A 26,359-nucleotide genomic window follows, 5' to 3' on the forward strand; every position below is an offset into this window, starting at 1 on the left:
TTGCTAACTGCTCAGAGCTAACATTCTGAAACTCTTCTGTAATCTCATCAGCATATGGAATTTTTCCACTGGTGCAGATCTCAGTCTTAGGAACTCATAGAGTTATAGACTTTAGAGGTCACCTGGCCACATTCCTTTATTTTACAGTTTGAAAAGCCATAGAGTGTTAACTGGAAGAGTCAGGATTTGAATTCAGGTCTTGTGACTCCAAGTTCAGAGTTCTTTTAATCTTTGTGAATTTTGGTAGCTAGAAAATTCACCCCATAGTGGCCACTGGTGATGAACCTTCATAGATTGCTTTTGGACTGCAGACATCTAACCCATCACTGGGCCTATATTTGAGGAAAAAAGCTAGGGGTAGCTGGGTGGCACAATGGATAGAGTACTGGGTCTGAAGTCAGTAAGATCTGAATTCAAATCTTACATCACACTGTCTAGCTGTATGACCCTAGGCAAATCACTTACCCTGTTTGCCTCAGTTTCCTCATCTGTAAAATAGGGATAATAATAGCACCTATCTCACAGGATTGTTATGAGGATCAAATAAGATAATAAGATACTTAGTAAATGTTATATAAATATTGTTATTATTTCCAGTTCAGGAGGAACTATCAGGGCTTTTATTTCATTGGTATAGTCTTTGAGAACCTGGAGTAACTTCTACCTCAGAAGAGGACTTTACTGGAATTTAAATAAATAGGATAAAGTAGTATTTATTGTTTTCTGACAGTTGACAATTTTTTTCCATGATAGTTGCTATAGAAAACCATTCAATTTGGTTGCAGAGAAAATTCTTATTCAGGTATAGGTTGAATTAGTCACTGAAATCATTCATTCATTCATTCTTGCATTCATTCATTCATGTGTTTATCAGATATCTACAGTGTGTCATGCTCTGTGCTAGGCACTGAGATAACAAAGCCAAGGCTTCCTCTAGGAGCTTCCATCTAAGTACGAGATTCTATAAACCGGTGATGTCAGCTCTATTCTGTGTGTAATAGAAAGGCTAGACACTAATGAGTGTGTAATAGTGAATTTCCATTTGGAAGATCTACTACAGAGGTTACTGTTGAAAGGAGACTCTAATTGCCACTTTGACAAAGGAATAGATGCATGACCTTAGACAAGTGAGATACTGTTTCTGGTCTCAGTTTCTTTTTCTGTTAAATGTTGTAGAGACATGCTGGACAAAAGGGAATTAAGGCCTCTTCCATGTTTTATTGATCTGTAATTGGACATGCCTCGTAAACACTTCATAGTTTGACTAAGATCGATGTCAGCTGACAAATTAATTGTAGAATTAGGTTCAATCTAAGTTGTTTAAACTTGGTTCTTGTTCTAGAAGATCAGAGGTCACTAACTCCCCTCTCTTCTTCCCCCCTCCTGCCCTCATGCCCTGGAAATGAAAGTCTCTCTCTCTCTCTCTCTCTCTCTCTCTCTGTCCCTCTCTCTCTCTCTCTCTCTGTGTCTCTCTCTCTCTCTGTCTGTCTGTCTGTCTGTCTGTCTGTCTCTCTCTCTCTCTCTCTCTCTCTCTCTCTCTCTCTCTCTCTCTCTCTCTCTGTCTCTCTGTCTCTCCCTGTCTCTCTCTCTGTGTCTCTCCCTATCTCTCTCTCTGTGTCTCTCTCTGTGTCTCTCCCTGTCTCTCTGTCTCTCTCTCTCTCTGTCTCTCTGTCTCTCCCTGTCTCTCTCTCTGTGTCTCTCCCTGTCTCTCTCTCTGTGTCTCTCCCTATCTCTCTCTCTGTGTCTCTCTCTGTGTCTCTCCCTGTCTCTCTGTCTCTCTCTGTCTCTCTGTTTCTCTCTCTGTCTCTCCCTCCCTCTTTCTTTCTCTCTCCTCCCTCCCTCTTGTCTCCTCTATTGTTTTGTATGAACGTAATGACGGAGCTTAGCCCAATGCATGGCACATAGTAGTTACCTAATAAATACTTGTTGACTGATTTGGCTCTCACCTGGGAAATTTGTAAACAGAGAGACCCCTACTCTGAGTCAGACACTATCTCAGCTACCATTCCCTCTAGCCTTCCTCCAATGTATGGAATCACTCTAGGATATTTCTGATGGATGACCTGGATGCCAGCCTGGGTATTGATACAATGATCAGGAGTGTGTTTTGCTAGGATTTATATAGCTGAGACCTATAACTTGAGAAGCACCTAGAAAAGTCTGAAGAATGATTAAGAACTGAGCCTAGATTGCTTAAATAATATAAGTAATTTCTAAGCCCACTTTACCTGGGGCAGTTAATGAGGAATCAGTGAAAGCATGCCTAATACTAATGATGATAACAGTATTTTGGACCAATTTGATTTCGTTGGAATAGGGAACTCGCAGGTGAGCCAGTTCCTCTACCAATGAAGGCATATATGCTTAGGGAGTTGCCTAGAGCCTTGAGATATGAAATGACCTGTCGCCAGTCATACAGCTAGTATGTGAAAGAGGTAGAACATCAAACTGGGTCTTCCTGACTTTAGGGGCAGATGTCAATTCATTAATTGACTTTTAGTATAATCATGATAACAGGTGACATTTACACAGAAGTTAAAGGTTTACAAAGCGCTTAGTGTACACTATCTTCGTGTTGTTCAGTCATTTCAGTCATGCCTGATTCTTTGTGACTCCATTTGAGTTTTTCTTGGCAAAGATACTGGAGTGGTTTGCCATTTCCTTTTCCAGTTCATTTTACAGATAAAGAAACTGAGGCAAACAGGATTAAATGACTTGCAAAGGGTCACACATATAGTAAGTGTCTGAGGCCAGATTTGAACTCATGAAGATTAGTTTTCTTGACTTCACTCCTGGTGCTCCGTGCCCTATGGTGCCCCCTAGCTGCCATCCATTGTCTAGTTTGGTTTTTAACCTGTTTAGTGCCTGGCTCAGTCTTCTCTGCTCCAATCTCACTCTCACACTAGGGGACTTCAGAATGAGTATTGATGTTCCCTCATTTATCTTGACTTCCCACTCGTCATTTACCATGAGCTCTGCTCCTGCACTTCAGCTACACAGAGAGATGGTCTTGCCTTAATATAGTGGTCACTCGTACCTGTTCTACTTCCATGATAGCTGCCACTTAAAGAGCACTTTAAAGCTTGTAAAGAGTTTTCTATCAGTTCTCATTTGATCCTCAAAACCAATCTGGGAGGCAGGTGCTTTTATTACACCTCTTTTACAGATAAGGAAACTGAGACTGAGCAAGATTAAGTGACTTTTTCATGGTCACACTTTGAGTGTCTGTGACAGCATTGGAACTCAGTTCTTCCTGACTCTAAATTCAGCTCAGCTCCCAATCTTGTTGCCTACCCTGCCACCTGTGTTTATGGACCCTGAAATTCCTTCAGCTGATCCTAACATTTTATTATTGTATATTTTCCTCTTCCTTATGCCTTCCAAATCCTGTTCTTCATCTTCAGGAGTAGAGTAGACTTCATTTCACAGACTGTCACTACAGGAAGTTGTTCATTGGAGGTAGCCTTTGAGATGCCAAAGCAGGGCCATTGTCAACTCAAAAATTGAAATGAAATCACCCACTGCTAAGATGATGTCTCGCCACATTCTGTAAAGCTCCCATTGCAAGTTACAGCGGCAATGCTCACTAATAATTTATGGGGTAGCTAGCTCTGGATATCAATTTGGTTGTCAGTGTTCTTAGAATCTAGCAAACATTCTTGATTAATAAAAGGACAGAATAACCCTTCTCTTTCCAAATTCCTTGTGCTTGAATCTGAGCAAATAAACATGAGACTTCATTTTAAATGCATTGATTTCAGAACTTTTAAAGAGTAGGGAGTTTCAAAAGCTGGGTGATTCTTTGCTCTATAGTTCCCAATGTCTCCAGTTTGAGGAATTTTCAGATTAGTGTATCCCAGTTTTTAAAGCTGAGGGCATTTTGCTTTGAAGAAGCCTCCTCGGCGTGACTGGATTAGTGGAGAGAATGTTGGTGTAATACTGCTTGCCTTTGGGAGGGGGAGAGTTGGTGTCAGAGGGAAAAAGAACAAAACATTCTTCTTTGATTTACATATAACTACAGATTCTGTTTGGGACTAATGTCAGATAAGAGTGGAGAGAAAGAAAAAAAGACTTTGATAATTGGAGACATTAGGGGAAGCCAACTTCCCAACATGCCCCTGATTGCTAGTTTTCCTCCCTAGAAACTTGAGGGAATTTCTCCTTGGGTGAGACTTAGGCCTCTCTTGGTTTAGTTGAGCTGTCTCACTCTGAGTGGGAGAACTCATTCACCTCATGTATTTTGTAGTACATTCTAATATGTAGAACTTCTCCCATTTTTACTTGTTTTTATTTAACAGACTCCTTATTTGTTATTTGTGATGGTCAATTTAACTGCTTTGGAGGTCCTCTCCAACTCTGTGATCCTGTGAGATAAAAACCAAGAGAAAGGAAGCATGATATATTGGATAGAGCCAACCTTGAAATCAGGAAGACCTGGGCTCAAGTTATCCCTCTGACATATACTGGTTATGAGACCCTAGGCAAATCACTACTCACACTGCTCTAGGCAATTCTTCCCAACTTAAAGTTCCTAAAAAGGTTCCAACTTGCTTTAGTGGAGGGAATTTCCTCACCTGGGAATTTCCTATATCAATGAAACAATAAGTCCTGTTTCTGTTCCTAACTGTCCTTTTAATAATAGCTAATAAAAATAACAATAGCTACCATTTATATACTGCCTACTATGTACCAAGCACTGTGCTAAGTGCTTTATAAACTCTTATCTCATTTGATCCTCACAACAATGGGGGGGAGAGTAACTGCTATTATAATCCCCATTTTATAGATAAAGAAACTGAGGCACAGAAAGGTGCCCAGAGTCACACACCTAGTAAATATCTCAGGTTAGATTTGAACTCAGGATTTCCTGACTCTGGGCTCTATGGTCTATTCACTGTGCCACCTAGCTACCAGCTTTAAATGGTGCCCACATCAAAGAATAAAGCTAGGGTACAATAAAAGAGTTAAAAGATGGACAGTAATGAATAGATCAAAAACAGCTGATCAAAATGGAAAGGGAGTTGCCAAAGCAGCAAATATATCTATATTTATATACACATACACATATATACTTACATATACACATGTGAACACACATATCTATATCTACATATATGCCTAGAATAGCAAGAAAGAAACAGGGAAACAGTGAATTAAACCTTTACCAAACCCTGGACTTAGAAAGGAAGACCTGAGTTCAAATTCAGACCAAGACACTTAATTAGCTGTGTGACCCTGGGCAAGCCACTTACCATTACCATGTCTGCCTGTTTCTTCATTTGTAAAAGGGGATGATTGCAGCACCTACCTTGTTGGGAGGATCGAATGAAAGGATATTTGTAAATCTCTTAGCCAACCTTAAGGGATTATGTCAGTGCTAGTTAATGGTATCATCATTATTTTCAAATCTTGTGTTTGATGTCCTTGTACTTGAGACCTTCAAGGAAAGGCTGGCTGACTATATGTTGAGGATGACTTAGAGGGGATTTCTGTACAAAAATGGGTTGTACTTGGTGGTCTCAGAGGGCCTTCGTAACTATTCTGTTCTATGACTCTCCATCCTTTATCCTCACTTTGAGCTGTCATCACTTCCTGTCAATACCATTCCTACAATATCTCACCAATCTATCCTCTCCTCTTTATTCCTACCCCCTCTATCCTATTACAGGTCCTCATTACCATCCACCCGAACTATTGCACTAAACTCCCAATGGATCTTCCCACCTTCATTCTCTTCTGCCTCCAATCTACCCTGCCTATTGCTCCTGGAGTAGTTATTGTGTTGTATACATAGATGTGGTCTCATCTCCCCTTTGCTTAAAACTCTTTAGTGTTTCACTGTCACCCCTTGACTAAAACTCCAACTTTTAAAAAAAATGTGACATCCAAGGTCCTCTACAATATGATATTAGCTCCCCTTTCTGTGCTGCAGCCAAATTTGATGACCTTCTATTATTGCAATGTCTTCCACTCTTACTAACCCTGTACCTTTGCATATGGTCATATCTAAGATGTCCTTACTTCTCTTTTCTGGCTGTATTCTTAATGATCCTTTAAAATCCATTTCAAATGCTACCCCTTCTGTGATCCCTACTCAACAATTTTCCTTATTGACTTTCACATAACATTTTGTTCTCTTAATTCACTTTTTACTTCATAGTGTACATTATAGTTCTCTCTCTGCTCCTCGCCCCCCGTATGTTCTTTCCTCCTACTAAATTGAAATCTTCAGGAGAATGGCAACCATGGTTTTTCTGAGTCTACTCTCTTCCTCAATGCCTTCCTTACCTTAGCATTCTTTATATAGAAACCATCGATACTAGTCATCCCATTAAAATAACCATCTGACTTAGATGAGGTAGATGTCCTTAAAGATCACCCAACTGAACTTCCTCACTTCATATATGAGGGAACTATTAGGGGATGATAGACCCTCCATATTCTGCTCTTGTCAGAGTGCATTTAGAGTATTGTGTTCACTTCTGGAGGCTACACTTTAGAAAGGACAGTGGCAAAGTAGACAGTAGCTGGAGGACAGTCATCATTGCAAAGGATGGGGTTGAAGGAACTATGGATGTTTGGTTTGGAGAAGAGAGGATTCTGGATGGGTCATGATAATTCTGTTCAAGTATTTAGTGGATTGTTCATGTGATTGAGGGCTTAGATTTTTTTTGGAGGTCAGCCCCAGAAGCAGTAAGGTAAAGATTGTTAAAAATGAGAGCTGTCCCAAAGTGGACTGCTTTGGGAGGTAGGGGAGTCCCCATCATGTGAGAACTTGGAGCCAAGGATAGATGATGCTTTGTCAGCTATATTTTGGAGGGGATTATTTTTTAGATGTGTCAAGGGCCCTGAAGTCTTGGCCAACTCTGAAATTCTGGGATTCTGTGAAACTGGAGATCATACAGGTAGTGATGAAGCTGGGATTCAAACCCAGGCCTTCAGACTCCGTGTCTCAGGTTCCTTCCGTTATTCCCTATTGGTAAAGTAGCAAAAATTCCAATCTATTAGACCATGAGCCGCTTGAGGGCAGGGACTGTTTTTTGCCTCTTTTTGTATCCTCAGAGCTTAGCACAGTGTGTGGCATATAGCCATTTAATTAATGCTTGGTGACTTGGTTACTTCAGTGATAGTGAGAAGAAATTTGGGAAAATTCAAAAGGCTATTTTTGATTAAAATCCAAAGCCCCAAGACATTGGGGACTTCCTTCCAGTCATGATAAAGAGAATTTGTTCGACATCAGAGGCCAACACTATCTTTGTTGGAGAGTCACACTAATACATTTTCTTTAAAATTGGACACCAGACAGGATGCCCCTACCCTCAGTGCAACTTAATACAGTTCTAGAAATGTTGGTGATAGTCACTCAAAATGAAAAAAAGGAGAAGAGGTAAAAATATATGTATTTTTTTTTGCAGATGACATGATTGTATATCTAGAAATCCAAGGAAACCAACCAAAAAATTACTAGAGGTAATAAATGAGCCCCATAAAGGCACAGGATATGAGATAAATCCACAAAAATCAAGTGCATTCTATATCCTTATGACACTCACCTAGAATATATAGTGAAAAAAGAGATGGCATCACAATTCTGACACAAAACATTAAATACTTGGGGAGTAATTCAATTTGGGACATAAGAGATTTATTCAAAGAAATGCAAAAAGCCCTGATGGGAGAGATAAAGGAAGACAGGGAGAAATGAAAATATAAAAACCTTGCTTCTGGCTGGGAAGATGGCACCAGTCCCTAAATTAATATTGAGAATTAATATAGTAGCAATTAAAATCCCTGTGGGGTATTGGATAGAACTTGACAAAGCAAATTTTTCAAATATATCATAGAGCAGGTCTGATCACAACTATTTGTGTTTGGGTAAAAACCAGAAGAACTAATCAATGCTGTTGAAGAAAATCAAGAAATGGAACCAGACTAATAATAATAGTTCCTGTGTCTATAATAATTTAAGATGAACTGCAACATAACCCTAGAAGGATTTCTATCCCTATATTAGGGATAAGGAAACTGAGGTTCTGAAAAGTAGAGTGACTTGCCCAAGGTCACACAACTTCTTCCTGGTACATTACCAAGAACGTAGGTTAGGATAAAACAAAAGTAATTCTGGGAAAAGAGTCACTAGGAAATGCTGTTAGGTCAATTGGATATCCATATAGGAAAAAATTAATTTGGTTCTATAATTCATTCAGTTGCATCTTTTTGTGACCTCATTTGGGGTTTTCTTGGCAGAGATGCTCGTGTAATTTGCCATTTCCTTCTTCAGCTCATTTTACAGATGAGGAAACAGGGTTAAATGACTTGACTAGGGTCACATAACTGGTAGGTGTCTGAGGTTAGATTTGAGCTCAGAAGATGAGTCTTTCTGACTCCAGGCCAGCACTCTATCCACTGTGCCACCTGGTCATGCCATATACCAAATTCCAAATGGGTCAGTCAACTGTAAACAAACAATTCCTTCCTTCCCCCCCCCCCCCCGGAAAAATCTAGAAGAAGGTAGAATAGTATTTATTATTAGGGTAGGGATCTGCCTCTCTGCATTTGAATATAGAAGTCTCAGATTTCACAACTGAATCTGAGGTATGAACTATGTGTGAACAAGGCCTAGACTTCTAGTGAACTATGAATCAAAAGTGTAAACTATGTGTGATAGGATATAGTATAAGTGTATTGCATTTGGTTGAATAGTTAATTGTCATACCTGTGGGGCTTAGATATAAACAGCCAGCTAGTTCAGAAGCTAGCATTTCAATGGCACACCCGTCTCCTGATGAAACTGCATCAGCCAAGCCCCTGACAGTTTCTTGGAGGAGGAGAAGGAAAGGAACTGTGTCTTCCCTCCACCTTTACTAGGGGAGGCCCTTGTGAACTTCAGAAGGCTGGAAGACTTGCACTTCCTGCTACATCCTTGAAGTAGCCCCAGAACAGAAATGACTGATGGTAACCTCTGTATCATCCAGGTTCACTGTGCAAAGCTTGAGGTCTTTACAAGGAACTCAGTAGACAGGGATTCCTGTGATGACCCCACAAAGGGAGAAAAGGTCCATGGAGTTATTTAAAGTAATTCACTAGGTCTACCTTAAAGGCCTTTTCCATTCACGATGATTTTGGAAGGGTGCACAGTCACTGTTGACTGAGCCCTTAGGGTACCAGGGGCATGGATGAGGCATCTGGAAAGAACTTTAGTGGGTGGCTAACCAGAAGTAGGACTAGCTCTGTGTGTGTGTGTGTGTGTGTGTGTATGTGTGTGTGTGTGTGTGTGTGTGTGTGTGTGTGTGTGTGTGTGTGTGTGTGTGTGTACATGCACCAGGGGCAAATATCACAAAACTCCCATGGGCAAAGTGGCATCAATGGTGGCCTCAGTTGGGGGGGCAGGCAGACACAGACCCTAGGATATCATGTGTCCACTGTTTTGGAGGTCACCCTTGTTGGCCACCTGGTAGCTTGGGGAGCAAAAGCCTTGGTTGGCAGTGGAGATAAGACTCGCCCAAGGTGGCATTTGTAGAAACTGGCAAAGCCAGCGTTCAAACTCAGGTCATAAAAGATAAATTTAGAACCTGAAGAAACCTCAGAGACCCTCTAGTCCTAGGGTCTGAGTGAGCTTCCCTCTCCACTGGGGCAGTTAGGAGGTGAAGTGGATGGAACACTGGGCCTGGAGTCAGGAAGACCTGAGTTCAAATGTGGCTTTGGAGCCATTTGACCCAGGGCAAAACTGTTAATTTCTGTCTGCCTCAGTTTCCTCAACTGTAAAATGGGAATACTAAAAGCACCTACCTTCCAGGGCTGTGATAAGGATCAATTGAGACAATATTGGTAAAGTACTTTGCACAATATCCTGCTCATCCTAGGTACTACATAAATGCTTATTCCCTCCCACCCTGTTCTGTTGGCTGGGGACCTTCAGGCAGTTCTTGTTAGCACCGAAGGTTTAGATACACAGGGAACTGGGTGGCCAAATCTCAGGTTCTGCCTGTTTCACCCTTCTCTCATCTTCCCCTCTTCCTTGCCTCTTTCCATGAGGAGTCACTCCCCTGGACTATAGAGTCACCTTATCACCCCCTAATCCTCCTGAAAGAGCTCTGCAGAACATCACGAAGGCCATTGGCCCTCTGATTTAAAGTTAAGAGGGAGGTGTCTTATTTTGATAAAGCAGTTGAGCTTTAAAAAATATATATTTGGACCAGATACTTGATTTTATCAATAGAGGGAGCTCTGGTAAGGAATTCCCTCTAGCCAGGAAGGTAAGTACCTTCTCTGCAGGTTGTCCTAGAGAATTTCCTGGGGGCATCGATAGTGACTTGCCCACGTCACTCAGCCAGTATGTATCTGAGTAAGTCTTGAATCAAGATTTTCGTAACTCCCAGGACACCTCTTTATCCAATCTTCTGCAATGCCTTTCAAGTTTATAACACAGATAAGTTTAAAATTATAAAAAGAAAATAATATATAAATAAAATATAATAATAAAACAAAAAAATAGCTCACACCTGTATGGTACTTCATTGCTTATATGAAAGTGCTTTTCTCATAAACCTTTCAGATAAATAGGAAAAGTATGATTAACCCCATTTCACAGATGAAAAATTTGAGGTTCAGAGATAGTGACTTTTTTTTAGAGTTATTCCCATAGTTATTCATCATGAATAGTAAGCAGCCTAGGCCAATGTAATTGGGAGTTTGATGAAAGGGGAAATAATATCATACATTTTTAACTTAATTCCCTTTATCAACTCCTTACCCAGTTTCATGACTAGAAATCTTTTCACAAAAGACAGCTGACCTTAGACACAATGGTGTTGGAGGAAACTGTCTCTAAGACAGTTCTACATGTGACCTCTTGGGGGTCTGGGTAAAGCTAGGTCTTAAGAAACAGGCATCTTAGCAATGGAAGGATAGAAGTGGGCCTGACAAAGGGAAGGGGGTCATGCAGACAAGTAGAAGGAGGCAAGCTACAATGTGCAGTGGTTTCTAGATCTCTCCTGGGAGAAGTCACACTCCTGTGGATTTTGGCCTCCTGGGACAAGGGTCTGATCACTCTGCCTTTTCCTTATCTCAAGGTGAGTCATCCCAAAGTTCATACTTCCAGCCCCTTGGAGCCTTATGCGAGTGTCAAGGAATGCTTATGTTATGTATTCAAGAATAAACATCCTCAAGTTCAGAACCTGTGTCTGTTTTCTGTCTATTGAAAAATAGACTTCTTGTCTCTGTTCACCTTTTAAAAGCAAATTGAAGGTCTCTCATTGGAGACTTGCTGAAGTAATGAAGACTCACTCAACGCCTGGGTATAAAAAATTGGCAAGCCCTGCTTACCTTTGCAATAAAACAACTGTAGGAAATTTTCCTTGACTCCAGTCAAATCGATATGAAGCAATTTTATTAGGGAGCCATGGAGACATTGGTGCAGAAAGAATTTGAAGCCAAATGAAGATTCTGCACGTTGTGATGGGATGGGGGCGGGAAGGAGAATAGAAGCCCAGTGTTCTCCCACATGCTCTTGCCATATTTCTTTTAGTGGTAGCATTTCTAATAAAGAATAAAGCTTTTCTGGAATGCACTCATTTAAATTTGACAGCCTTAGCTGCTCTTGGGGAGATATTTGAAGGGTTTAGGACACACAATAGAGGAGGAATGTGCAGTGGGAAGATACATAAATTTTACTCGTTAAAAAGCATTCTGAAGGCACTTGGTAGACAATGATACTTTCTTTTTGGTTTTAAGCAAAAGTTAGAGAGTTTGAAGACTTTTTTCATTTTGAATTTGGGCCAATAGCTCCCAACTCTTGATACTTAGAGTATGTGGCAGTATGGAGTTTTGGTTGCTTGCAGCAAAGGGACAAAACCACTGTAAGATGTGGAAAAGAACGTTGGCATAGACTCAGAGGTCCTAGGTTCAAAATCTGCCTCTCATATTTACCAGCCTTGTGACATTGTGCAATTCATTTTGATTTTCCTGGGCCTCAGTTTCCTCATCTGTAAAATAAGGGGGTTGAATCATTTGGCCTCTGAGAAATGATCTATAACCTTCTCATCACAGATCTGGGATATATGATCTATACTCTATGATCTAAATACTCTTAACAGCTGTGGAGATCTGTGCACTTACTCTGCAGATGCTTATTGTAACCCATTCACACCTATCTATCCTGTGTGACTTTTGCTCATATAGTTAGTGTCAAAAATGGGATTTGAGCCCTGGTCTTCTTGACTCCAAGGCCAGTGATCTACTTCAAGATCTACCACCCAGCTCTCAAATCCTAAACAGAATAACCTCTCTTTCTTCCTTTCAATTAGAAGTATAAAGGAAATGATGATGACCAAGTCCACAGCTTCAGTTTTGCCCTGGTGGTTGGAGAAACAGGGTCTAGCCTCTGGAATTCCTAATGCTCATGAAATAATTTTCATACTTACATTCATAGAATTATAATTTTAAGATAGACGGAACTTTGGAGTTCATCTAGGTCAATCTCCACTCATTTTAAAAATGAGGAAAATGATTCCCATTGAGGAAATGCATCTTGCCTAATGTCACGCAAGCAGAATAGACTCAGATGTATGTGATCTTTCCCCTTTAACCTCATAGCCAGTTTCTGAGGTTGAGATATCCCGGACCCTGAGATATCCCTGAGACTGAGATATCCCAGGACTGTTCCCTTTTCTCTTTTCTCATCTTCTGCCAGCCATCTCAAAGATTTCACCTTTAGTAAATATATTTTCTTTTTCCATTTTAGGTTACCACCTTGGTGAATTGTCCCCAGAATCTTTCCAACAGGAAAAAGGGGCGTTCGAAAAGAGCCCGGGTTCTTCTTAATTCTGTTGAAGAAGCCACGTGGAATTTGCTGGACAAGGGGGAGAAAATTGCCAGTGAGGCGTCAGTCCTCAAGGAAGAGCTTGTGGCAGCCCTGCAGGATGTGCGCAAAGAAAGTAAGTCCTGAGGCCATGGTCCTCAGGGACTCCATAGTGGGGAGATAGCCAGGGTGAGAATCAGAGGAGCAGAGCTTTGGGTGGTTTGCTTTGTCTTAAGAGTTAAGACTTTCTAGGCCCTTCTCTGTGGGAGGCGGAGGTACTCCTTTAATTAAGCAAATGGCTAACAGCTTTAGGGCCCCCGAGTTCTCATCTTGGCTCAATCATTTAGGTGCCAGCTAGGTAGTGCCATAGTATATGGAGTGCCAGGCATGAAGTCAGAAAGACTAATCTTCTGAGGCAGAATTTGAACTCAAGTACAGTGCCTGACACATAGCAGGGATTTAATAAATACTTGTTGACTGACTGTATGCCTTTGAAGTGTTAATTATTGTAACTGTTGCTTTTAGGACACAATGCTGCTCATAAATAATCTCTCTGGTCCTTGTTTTTCCCCATCTGAAAGAATGGGGATGATGATGTCTCTAGTACCCTCTAGTGAGGATCAGAGGAAATGAGGCAGGTTGGGACCTTTGTAAACCACCAAACATTACCTAAATATCAGCTGCTATTGACTTTGTTCTTTACATAATTTGGAATCTTATGACAGAATGTTGGAGCCCCAGGACAATATAGAGGTCCTAGAATTCCATCCTTCCTTTCCCACATGGCTGATGGTCTTAAAAGGACAAGAGGCTTGCTCCAGGTTACACTGATTACAGGGAACAAAATTAGGATTAGAACTGAGATTCTCTGACCAATGCTGGTGGCTTTCCTACTCTACCTTTAGTCAGTAATGAAATCCTTAAACATAACTTTATTCCTAGGGTGGACAGTAATAATATTATTGGCTGGATTCCATGAGCTACCAGTATGGTGATCACATAGTCATGTTGTGAGTTTCCATTTTTCTTTTTCTGTTGGTGTTTACTAGGAATTGGCTTCCATTGATTGCTTCAGTCTTTAGGTAATCTGTCAGTCAGTCAATAAGCATTTATCAAGCACCTACCAGGTATCATTCCAGAGGAAAATAAATTGGTTTTTTTCCCGTCACTAATTCCTTTCAATCTCTGCCTTTGCTTGAGATCCCTTGTGTAAGTTTGTCCCAGGAACTATCGTGTGTGTGTGCGTGTGTGTGTGCGTGTGCGTGTGTGTTGGGGAGGTTGACCTGCCAGAGGGGATTCAGAATTCAAGGGAAAACTAGACAGGAAGTAAATATAGCAAATGAAGCAACAAAACAACAAGGCATCGTGGATGCAAGGACAAAAAATGAATACAGTCCTTGAAGCGTACTATGTAACAATCACTGTGCTGGGCACCTAGGAGTGATGTGAGGTTAGGGGGAAGGATTCACGGCAGCAGATGTCATTCAGCAGCCTCTTGTGCTAGTGTCTATAGCTAGAAGCAAACCCACAAGCATCACCAAAGATACCAGGTTCCAGATTGCTGTGTACATGGCGAACACAGCCAACGAGACATCTGGGGGCTGCTGCCAGGACAATGTCTAGCACACAGTATTGTTGTTTCGTCATTTTCAATCATATCCATGATCCAACTCTCCATGATCCCGTTTGGGGTTTTCTTGGCAACAATACTGGAGTGGTTTGCATTTCCTTCTCCAGCTCATTTTACAGATGAGGAAACTGTTAAGTGACTTGCCCAGCCACACAGCTACTAGTGTCTGAGGCCAGGTATGAACTCAGGAAGCTGAATCTTCCTGACTTCAGTCTTGGCACTCTGTCTACTCTACCTAGCCCTGTATACGAACTTAGTAAGGGCTTGTTGGATTAGACTAGAGAAGGAGAAGGGCTTGAGCAACAATTGGGAGGTAAACCTGGCAACAGATTGGGCATAGGAGGTGCCAATGTTGAACTGAAATGAAAAAAAGGAATCGTTCTCCTAGTTAATTACTTTCAAAAGGTATTTAGAAACACAAGTTATCCAATGGGAGTCCCAGATTACCCACACTCTCCTTCCACTGTGTTCTCCACCAACCCCTAGTACCCAGCATGCATTCTGCAAAGACGAAAGAGGGTCTTCTCTGGTGAGCATTCTCCAATGGCTCATCTTCTGCTCCTTCTTGACTCCTTGCCCAGTGACGCTGCAGCCTCTGCAGCATGGGAGGAAAACCGGGTCGAACGGCCCCACATCCTGAATGTGGAGCCAGGCCAGTGTTTATGTTTGTGGATAGCAGAGCACAGAATACTAATGATTCAGGGAGCAAGAGCTAAGGGGAGGTTATGGGAGTGGTTCTATGGGTGGGGTGAAGGACTATTTGAAAAAAAATTCTGATAGCTATGTGTAATATTGGCTGGCCAAGACCTTGCTTTCTTTTTTTTTTTTAAATAAGTTTTTATTGATATTTTCTATTTTTTACATTATCATATATATCCCATGTATCACTGTCCCAGCTTCTTCCAGAGAGCCATCCCATATAACAAATTACACATATGTATTATATGTGTGTATGTATTGGGTTAAGTAACTTACCTAAGGTCACTCAGCTTGCAAATGTCTGAGGCTGGATTTGAACTCAGGTTCTTCTGACTCCAGGGCCAGTGCTCTATCTACTGCACAACTTAGCTACCTTAACATTTTTTTTTTTAAAGAGAAAAAAAGATTCAACCCAAATGATCAATGCATTGAAGAAGTCTGAAGATGTGTTCAATGTGTAACACCTTCCTCCCTGGATTGGGAGTGTCTTCTCATTTCTCTTCATCTGAGTCCTGATTGATATTTATAATTATAATTTTGTTATGTCACTTTTGATGTTTTTTTGGCATGTAGTTTTCCACTTACACTGTGCAGTCATTGTGTATATAGTTTCTTGGCTCTGCCTGAAACTCTTGATCAGTTCATGTAGATCTTTCGATGCTTCTGTGTAGTCATCACACGTATTATTTCTTAGAGTACAGTAATATTCCATTACGTTCATGTACCATAACTCATTTAGTCATTCCCCAGCAGATGGGCATTTACTTTATTTCTAATTCTTTGCTATCACAAAAAGTCTTGCTATAAATATTTTGATATTTATGGGGACTTCCTTCTTACCAGTGGTTTTCTTGGCTAGCCAAGTCCTTTATAACTTTCCTTGGTTCAATTTCTTTGGTCCTAAGGTAGACTCTGAATATAAGTCTGATGTGAAGGGGAGATATTTATTATTATTAACAACAATAAGAGCTAGATTTTTTTACAATTCTTTAAAGTTTGCAAAGAATTTTATAGAGGTTATCTCATTTCATCTTTACAACAACCCCATAAGGTAAGTACTATTTTCATTCCCATTTTACAAATGAGGAAACTGAAGCAGAGAGAGAGGGTGATGTTTCCAGGATCACTGAGCTAGTAAGTATCTGAGGCAAGTTTTGAACTCAGAGTTTTCCTGACTCTGAGTCTAGCCCTCTGCTGTGCTCCTTGAGACCAGGGACTGGGTTTTTTTTTTTTGCCTTTGTTTGTATCTCTAGCATTAAGCACAGTTTCTAATACATGTGAGGTACTTAATAAAGGTTTTTGATTGGCCAGCTAACTGACATAATGGCCTCTAGATCAGGGGTTCTTAACTTTTTCCGTTTCATGGAAACTTTCAGCAGTCTAGGGAAACTTATGGATCCTGTCAGACTAATATTTTTAAATGAATAAAGTAAAATACAAAATACTGCAAAGGAGATCAATTATATTGAAATATAGCTATTAAAATATTAGCAAAAGCAGTTCACAGTCCCCCTAGTTTGGATGTAGGTGTTGCTAGATAGCATAGTGGATAGAGTACTAGGTTTGGAGACAAGAAGATCCCTGATTCAAATCTGGCCTCAGACACTTACTAGCTATGTAACCTTGGGCAAGTCACTTAACTTCTTTTTGCCTCAGTTTCCACAATTATAAGATGGAGATTATAATAACACCTGCCTCCCAGAGTTGTTGCGAGGAGCAAATGAGATAATGTTTATAACCTGCTTAGCACAGTACGTGGCATATAGTAGGTGTTTAATAAATGCTTGTTTCCTTCCATGGGCTAAAAGACTTGACATTAAAGGATAGACTTTCCTTTCTCTATGAAAGATGTTTTCAAGGAGAATTTTGAAATTCCTTTACTCATAATGACTAACCACAATATAATGCCAACCATGTAGCAGGCACTGTACCAGGCTCACTTAATTCCCACAACATCCTTGGAAAGTAGGTTCTATTATTAGCCCCATTTTACAAATGGGGAAGCTGAGGCTAAGTGACTTGCCCAGGGTCAGTACCTGAGGCTGGATTTGAACTCAGGTCTTCCTGACTCCAGGCCCAGTGTTCTATCCATTGAGCCACCTAGCTACCTGTAATTTGAAAAGCTGCTTTTTTTCTAGCAAAGACGCTCAGTGTGACATGTTGTTATTTCAAATAGACCTGCCTTGTCTTAGTTGCTGAGATGGCTGCATTGCCTGGTTACTTGTTTACAGAGATGCCCTAGGAGCATGTTGCTGTTACCTGAACAGTAGGGATCTATGAAAATGAACAGTTGCAGTGGACTATTCTTTGATTTGAAGCTACAGGTAGCTTGACAGGGCCTGTCCACATACAGTTTCTTTCTTGCAGACTCATTGTTGAAGAGGATTTTCACTTTCTCACATACAAACCACCTTTTGTCCCTTTTTGCTTCCTGTCAGCCTGGTCTGACTTCTACAGCTCTGCTGTTCTCTTTTCCCAGTTGTTTATGTCATGGTTGTGTTATTTGCAGTTATTCTTTGGGGGATCCTACTTCTCCTCAATGAGGCTCAAATTCACTCAGAGATTGCTTTGTTATTGAGGCACACTTAGAGATTATAGTGTTCAGGGAAAGAAGGAAGCATCTAGGAAAATTTATTTCACTCTGTAGAACACAGCAGTGACTAGCATTTTGGGGAGTAGGCCAGCACACACTGGGCACTCACAATAAACCCTCAAGACCCCAGGCAGGGATGTGCTAGTAAATATTTAACTACCAGCCCACTGGGGGGAAAAATTGTATCCATGATGCACTTTTAAGTTTAATCTGTTGTATTAACATTTTTTCAGTCACAGAATCATCAAAGCAATAAATCGAGCTCTCCTGATTTGTAGCATTTGAGCATTTCTTAGCGTAAATGCTCACACTGAAAATATGACAGTTGGCTTGGAAGAACTATTTGGAATCAGCTCTTGCACACTGACCCCAGGTTTGTCTGAGTGGCCTCTTATGGGAAGCTACATCATGGTGGGAGTGAGGCAAGGCAAAGCTAGGAGAAGGTCCCTTGGGACCCAGGGATGTGTGTGTGTGTGTGTGTGTGTGTGTGTGTGTGTATTTTAACTGTTTCTTTTTTGAAAACCAGGTTATCAAGAGACCTGTTATTTCTACAGTGCTGAAGGATTAATACTTCTTCTCTTTCAACATCATTTAATTTTGATAGGCAACTAGGTGGTGCAGTGGATAGAGTGCCAGGCACAGAGTTAGAAAGTTTCATCTTCTTGAGTTCAAATCTGGCTGCTTTCACTTTACCTTGTTTGTCTCAGTTTCCTCATCTGTAAAATGAGTTAGAGAAGGAAATGGAAAACCACTCCCGTATCTTTGCCAAGAAAACTTCAAATCTAGTAAGATGAGGTGGGTTTTATTGGGTCCTCTGACTCAAAATTCCACATTCTTTCCATTATGTCATGAATTCTTATTAAGTGCTTGCTTGTATAACTATTATGTAATAGAGAGTGAAGTGTGACATGTTTTCTTAGCAAACATTGGAGAAGTTTGAGGGCATTTTTCCCACTCAAAATGACGTACGATTCCTTCCAAATGTCACAAATCAGAAATTTAGAATGTTTCTACTAAAGAGACCATTTTCAAGTTATGCTTTCTATCGACTTTTCTCATAAAGTTGTAACCTTTGATTCCTCTTCTGGATCCCAGAAGACATCTGAATGCAAGATTTCCCAGAGATGGTCTTTTTCTAATTGGAAGATTTTCTGTCCATCTCACCTTTCTCCCATAATTCAAATGATTAGATGAGATAACATATTTAAAACGTATTGGAAATTTTAAAACATTATGCAAATGCTAGCTATTTATTATTACTATTAATTCTATACTTTATAAAGATATGAATTCTATACGAATATATGAATTCTATACTTTATGAATCCAATTTAATATGACTTGATTTGCCTTTATCACGACTTCCTTCCATTTTCTGCCTGGTGTGTTCCTTCTTCCCTTCTGACTACCTTAACTGCTGACTCCTTCAAGAATTTTTCCCCAGTCCGTACTTGGTAACCTTAAATTTTGTGCTGCATCTCTTTAACATTGAGGTCAAGCGGCCACAATACTGTCCACATAGTCCATTAACAAGCAGCCTTAGCTGTGTGCAGATTATTTGTATTTGGGGAATGTGCCTGAAAAGAAGTTGGCTTAGCTTCCATGTAAGTGCTGATGACATAGAGAAGAGCCAGCACTTAGAAACATCAGTTGCAGGCCTCATATTTGCATGCTGTGGGATGGGAGAGGTAGCGACAGTGGTAGGCCGATAGGCTGGAAGGTAGTTACGGTTTCAGTTCTTTGGAATTGTGAGATGCTTGCAAACCTATACAAAGTCTGTAGGAGGTCCCTGCAACTGATCAGTGCCAATAGAATGATAACTACTGGCTTTCCAATTTTCCCCTTCCCTAGACATAGTTCTGTGACATGTTACATGAACCATGAAGTTTTGGTACTTACTCCTTTAGACTGGCCATCTGTTGTGAAGCCCAGTATTATAGATTCAGAGCTGAGGAGACATAGAACCAGCTCTCTCATTTTACAGTAGAGGAAACTGAGGTCCAGAGGTTAACTGACATCCTGAATTACATAGGCCATACATGGTAAATCTAGGATTCGAAACCAACTCTTGTAACTCCAAAAGCAATGCTCTTTCCCACACACCACACTGCCTACCAATAGAGTGGATCTTCTTTTGGCCCTCTGCCTACTCATCATCCCTTCCCTTCCCAGTTTTCCTCTTTTCCCTACATCTAGGCTTTTGTCTTCTAAATACAGATATTTTTCAGGGAGAATTAGGGATGAAGGTTTCTGTCACGCAGACTGTGGATGTTGATTGTTTTCAGTCATATCAAATTCTTCATGACCCCATTTTGAGGTTTTCTTGGCAAAGACACAGGAATGATTTGCCATTTCCTTCTCCAGTTCATTTTACAGATAAGGAAACTAAGGCAACATTCAGCTGAGAGTCTGATTTCAGAGGACCTGCATTCAAATCCCCAGCTCCACCTCTTGGTGTCTGCACATGTTAAGCCATTTGCTCCCTCTCTTAGGGCTTCATTTTTCTAACCATGAAATGAGGGCCTTCTAGATGGTTCCTAAGTCTAGTTATCTTCTAGATCTACTTCTGTGATTCTATGGTCCCTTTACATTGAATACAACAAACAGAAAGTGCCTCTTATATGCTGGGAACTGAGATACAAAGACAAACCAAACAGTCCTGAAACACTGTCTTCCCTCAAACAGCTTACTTTCCACTGAGTTTACATTGCATGCTGCCATAAATTTCTTATGCAAAGAAAGAAATTTGGCTGATGAACTAGTGATAAGAGGGCAGAGTTTTTGCTTTTTGATGACTGACTTTGATCATCTGTGGGGATAGATGTAGGGAATAGAAGCACGGCATTGTAAGAAGTGTTCTCTATTTGGCATCTGAGGATGATTTGTTTTTGAATCTAGCGTTCACCATCCTTGGGAGTTCTGGTATTATATTTAATTCTGAGCCTCAGTTTCCTCATCTGTAAAATGGGAATAAATAATTATGTTTATCTCATATGGTTGCCATGAGACGCAAATGCTTCGAAAACAATTTCAAGTTTTAAAATATGTATACATTCTAGCATTGATAGGTCTATTCATTAAAATGAAAACAAAACCTCACTGGTATTTAAAGAAATGTCTGAAAAAAATGAGTTTAGTTTTACTTTTTCCTCCCCCACCGTAATCAGTCAATCCTCTTCCCCACTCCAGCCAGCCTGGGGTTGGTTGCTCAGGCTTGGCTAAAATGTTTGGTATTTCTCTCCAGTCTATATGTGGCTTCAGACAACAGCTGTTGGCCACATTGGGTCCATCTATTACCATATGGATACGGCGGCATGCATTTGTTGCCCTCATGCCTCAAGTGCATTTGCAGATAAGCATTAAGTCACAAAGAACCTAATCTCAGAAACCACACACAGCCTGTTTCAAATTACTGCTCATTCTTCACTTGAAAGGGAATGATGATGTCTTGTACTCACATATTTTTGCCCACATGTGGAGTGTCTTGTAACTTGCAGAATGCTTATGGAATCATTTCCATTGAAGACTGATTAGCTAATTAGTGATATTGCTTGTAAACTACTAATGGTTGGAACCTGTCCAACATGCTACCATCATCCCCCTTGGTGTCTACTTAGAGAGTCCGCCGCTAGTTTCTGCTTATGGAGCAAACTGAAGTTCTTCCTTAGTACTGAGCACTGGCGATGTGTATTATGGGGCAGGCAGTTGGGTGATGGGGGAGAGAGCAGAGCATGCATGCTACAATGCAAAGTTTCAGTAGCACATGAGGCAATATGCACAGACCTTCAGAGGATGGACCATCTGCTCCAGGATATACTTGTGGGAAGTGAGATGAACTATATTTCAGACAATAGCTTATTTTTTGATGAGCTACCTGAGAATTGGTGTGAGGACTTACTGAATATTAACATGAGAGACAGCATCACATAGTTAGAAAGAACCAGAAGATATGGGCATAAAACTTAGCTCTGAAATTTATTAGGTGTGTGACCTTCGGTAAATCACTTGAACTCTGCACACCTCCATTTCCTCATTTAGAAAACAAAAGGCTTGGATGCTCTGACCCAGTGAATCTCAGCTCTACTATTTATAAGCTCTCTTACCCTGAAAGTTGGTCACAGATCCTCTGAGCCTCAGCTTTATTCTCTGTAAAAGGAGGAGCTGCATTAGATGCCCCATGAGTTTAGGGTTTAGCCCTTGAGAATGAAATGATCGTCTACCTGAAGTCAATTCACTTTAATTAATTAGCAAAACTTTGTTAAGCACTTTCTATGGGTCTGACACTGTGCTAAGTTCTGGGGATATAAAGACATAAGGGAAAAAGTTTCTGCCCTTGAAGATATTTTAAGATAAGAGTAATGTATTTGTGTAAGTATATGTGTTTAATTTACATAAAATGAAAACAAGTTAATTTTGGGACCACAAGCAGCTGGGGATGGGACAGAGATCAGGAGCAGCTGCATACAGAGGTGATGCTTGACCTGAGTCCTGAAGGAAAACAGGGGTTGTAAGAGGTGAAAATGGGGGGTGGGGAGAAATATTCCAGTTGAGGGATAGCCAGGAAGAAGGCATGGAGAGGAGATTTAGGGTTTCACGTGTGTAAAGCAGTGAGTAGACCGATATAACTGGATCACAGAATGGGAGAAGAGGCGTAATGTGTAAGAAGACAGGAAAGGGAGGAAGAGGCCAGATTGTGAAGATTTTTGGGTGCCAAAACAGAAACATTTATATTTGGTCCTAGAAATAATACAGAACCATTGGGGCTTTATTGAATGGTGTGTGTGTGTGTGTGTGTGTGTGTGTGTGTGTGTGTGATATGATTCGATTTATGCTTTAGGAAAATCAGTTTAGCAGCTAGCTGAGTGGGGGCTGGCTTGGATTAGTGAGAGATCTGAACTAGGGAGTGGAGAGAAGGGAACATATGCGATAAATGTTGTGGAAGAAATAACAGGATTTGGCAACAGATCGGATATGTGGGATGAATGAATGCGGGGAGTTGAGGATGATTCTGAGATTTCTAACTTAGATGACTAGAACAATGGTGGTGCTTTCTATAATAATAGGAGAAATTTGAAAGAGAGGAGCATTAGAGGAGAGAAAACGAGTTCTTGATTGGACATTTTTGGGCTTGAGATGCCTATGGGATTTTCTATTCAAAGCTGGTGATCTAGGACATGGTTATTTACCACCTCCTCCTCTCCACCATTGAAAATTCCCAATGCCAAAAACCAGATAATGAGGCACAAACATCACTGATACAATTCTCTTTCCTTTATGAAGCCTTTCTACTTCCACCTTTAATATCTACTACCTATCTGACTTGGACAAGTCACTGAAATCTTCCAAGGCCTTAGTTTCCTCATCTGTAAAGTTGGGTGGAGGGTTTCCTATAATAATGTCGATAATAACAAATGGTTGTTGTGAGCTTCAGATGAGATAGTCTGTCAAAATATGACATAAATGCCAACCCTCAATTGATCAATAAGTATTTATTAAGTTCCTACCATGGACCAAGACCTGTGCTAGACATTGGGGAGACAAAGAAAAAAGCCAAGTCCTAGTCCTCGAAGAACTTATATTCATTCCATCAGCTAGCATCATTGTCCAGTCCAATGTGATCTCGAGGGCAGGGAGCAGCCTCATTTCTCATTTTTGTCATTGTCTTCCCAGCTTGCTGTCTTGCTTATGACAAAAACAATCTTATCACTGAGAGTCCTGGTATCCTCTTCTCCTGTGGAGCAGTCTGTTGATGAGAATAGAGGCTTGCTCTGAGAAATGCTTGAGGTTTTGTTTTTGTTATCAAGTTAAATATTAAGTTATTTGTATCTAACTTATCAGTTGTCTAGGAACGAATGGACAGTCAGCCTATGAATTTTAGGGGGAAGCAAAAAAGGCCCGATAACCAGACTCTCAGAGTTGGGGAGAACATTCCCCCCACAACTTGCTCTGCCAGAATACATACATTATCCTTAGAACTCCCATGTAATACAGTTTGAGGCCAGAGAAGGGAGCACACTCTCCTGTCTTGCCTGGGCAGAATATTCTCCTAGTTCTCTGGAGTGTGTGAAGAGATCAGCATTCCAAAGCACGAGCTCTTCCCTCCTTCCCACCTGAGTGCCTACCATGGGGCAGAGAACAGGTGCGTCTCAGAAGTCAATTGATGGAGTTGGACAGAAATTCAATCTAACAAGCTTCCATTAAGTGCCTATTTTGTGCCATCTGGAAAGGCAGTTGAAACCCTGCCTCTAAAACAGGATAACTAGCATTTATGGTGCACTCCAAGATTTGCAATATGCTTTACACAACTTACTTCATTTAATCCTCATGCTCTGTGAGGTAGGTGCTATGGGGAAACTGAGGCTGAGAGGTTAAGGTATTTGTCCAAAGTCACACAGCTAGCATGGATATGAGGTAGGATTCAAACTCAGGTTTTCCTGACTCTTAATCCAACATCCTATCTATGGCAGCATCTAACTGGCACAGTTTATCTTTGTGACTCAGGATCAGTCATTCAACCTTCTACTACTCTAGGCAGTCTTTAGGACTATTAATTGCAGAGAAGGTGCTGATCTGTATTGGGAGAGGGAATTTCTCCATTGGAGAGTTCCTTATACCAGGGAAATCATAGCCCCAGTCCCTATGCCCTATGTGCCAGGCGTTGTGCTTTTTGATGGGGATACAAAGAGAAAGGCAAAAGTCACAGCCCTCAGATTCCATGAATTAGTTAGCACTTTGGAGTCTCTCTGAGCTCTTCTGTCACCAAACCGAAATTATCAGGGCCATTTATTAGTGATTGAACAAAAGGTTTGAAGAATAATTATATTTTCACTAATGTAAACATATCTTGAGATATGAACTAAAGAAAATCAAATATTCAAATTAATTCATCAAAGATTTGTTAAGTACTTAATTTGTATGAAGACAGAGGTGACAGCATAATGTATAGCGAGCTCATCTTGGAGTCAGGAAGACCTGGGTTCAGGTCTCCCCTATGACACAAAGTGGCAGAGTGACCTTTCATTAGATCACTGAGCCTTTCATTTCCCCAGTCAACTTTTTGAGACTACAAGCTGCTGATCAGTATTGGTGAAGGGGATTTCTTTTGTCAGTGAAATAATATAACTGGTTCTATGACCTTGAAAATGTAAGATGTCCTAGAAATCACGAAGACCAAAAGAAGAGTAAATCCTCTTCTAGGAGCTTAATTCTGAAGCCAGGTCATTTGGTGAGAGCCTGACTTGCAGGGGACCTCTGTCTAAGTTGCTAAGGGTGAGAAAAAGGAAAGTAAAGACCCAGTCTTCATATTTACGGAGTTTGTGAAACAATTGGGGATACAAAAGATGAAATAACATGAGAGAAATTACAAAATCATAGACAGAATAACAAAATGGCAGTATGTACATTGTATGCATGTCTTCTTCAGCTGGGACAAAGAGGAAAAGGACAGTTGTGCCTTGGAGGCTTCAGGGGTCACTGTTACCCCAAATTCTAGGGGCCTGTTTAAGAGGAGCAGATAATCATTTCATTGATGGTGTTGGTTATATCAGAGATGGAGACTTTGACCTAGGAGTAGCTATGGAGGGAATGAGGAAGGAGAATTAGCAATTGTGTGGACAGCATCCTGAATGAATTTGGAGAAGGAAAGAATTGGTTTGAGGGTGGTTTAAGTGAGTATAGGTGAGAAGGTGAGGGAGTGGGTCAATGCAAGGTGGAGGTAAAGAATTTCAGCTGGGTAATGGGTCTGAGTCTCAAACCAGGACTAGGACCTGGTTGCTAGCCCTCCTCTTCCTATCGCGTAATACTCACAGGATAAATATCAGGCTGGCAAAGTAATCTTTGATGAAAGCCTCTTATTTTTTGTAGGTTAGGTCCTGACCTGTGATTTTATCCATGTGGGAAACTCTCAGTGTGGACCACAACTGATTTATCACTTAGAAAATCACCCAAAGGCATCAAGTTAAGTGATTTGACCTAGCCAGTATATCTCAGAGGTTAGGAGTTGGAACTAGGTTTTCCTGACTCTAGGATGGGTTTTCTGTCTACAGCACCATGCTGCCTCCTGGGAGGAAAGGCTAGAAGAACAAATTTTGTTTTTTACAGGATGTAGAAATGATGGTTTCAGAGCTATTGATTCCCTTTTGGTTGCCTGTGGATACAGAGTGACATGGGCTTGGAGGACTGATAGTACCATGACAACGTAAGAAGGAAAGAATGGTCCTAGTTGGGGAAGATTTAATCAGGAAAGATTTTTTTGGAGAACTTTTTAGATCTGAATATTAAAGTATATGATGATTATGGATTGACAGAGATGAAGGGAGAGGACATTCCACCCGGGCAAATGCAAAGTCATTAAATAGAAAATTTTCAAGAGTATGGCATTTTCAATAGCTTAGAAATTAAGAAATAAGATATTAATACAAAATTAAATTGGAGGGTCATTGGGGAACCCCATGATGACCAATGATTACTAAATGCTTGGGGTATTACATTAAAGGTAATAGGAAGTCACTGAAGGACTTTGAACAGGTGACTGATACGATGAAAATGATATTTGAGGCTAAAATTCATTTCATAATAATCATTAAATACAAAACTTCTCAAGACGTGTTCTGAGCATGTTTGACACTTTTTACTTGTA

General features: G+C 40.6%; 1 protein-coding gene across 3 annotated transcripts in view; it reads left to right on the top strand.

The window, feature by feature from the left end:
- CTNNA3 (catenin alpha 3) overlaps positions 1-26,359 on the top strand; it is a 1,968,199-nt gene that overhangs the window by 60,232 nt on the left and 1,881,608 nt on the right. For all 3 annotated transcript variants that reach the window (XM_072628816.1, XM_072628814.1, XM_072628812.1), the window contains exon 3: positions 12,743-12,935. In XM_072628816.1, coding sequence (XP_072484917.1) covers positions 12,743-12,935 — 193 coding nt within the window. The remainder of the gene's footprint in view (positions 1-12,742; positions 12,936-26,359) is intronic.

Source organism: Notamacropus eugenii, chromosome 1 (assembly GCF_028372415.1).
Source record: "Notamacropus eugenii isolate mMacEug1 chromosome 1, mMacEug1.pri_v2, whole genome shotgun sequence".
NCBI lineage: Eukaryota > Metazoa > Chordata > Mammalia > Diprotodontia > Macropodidae > Notamacropus > Notamacropus eugenii.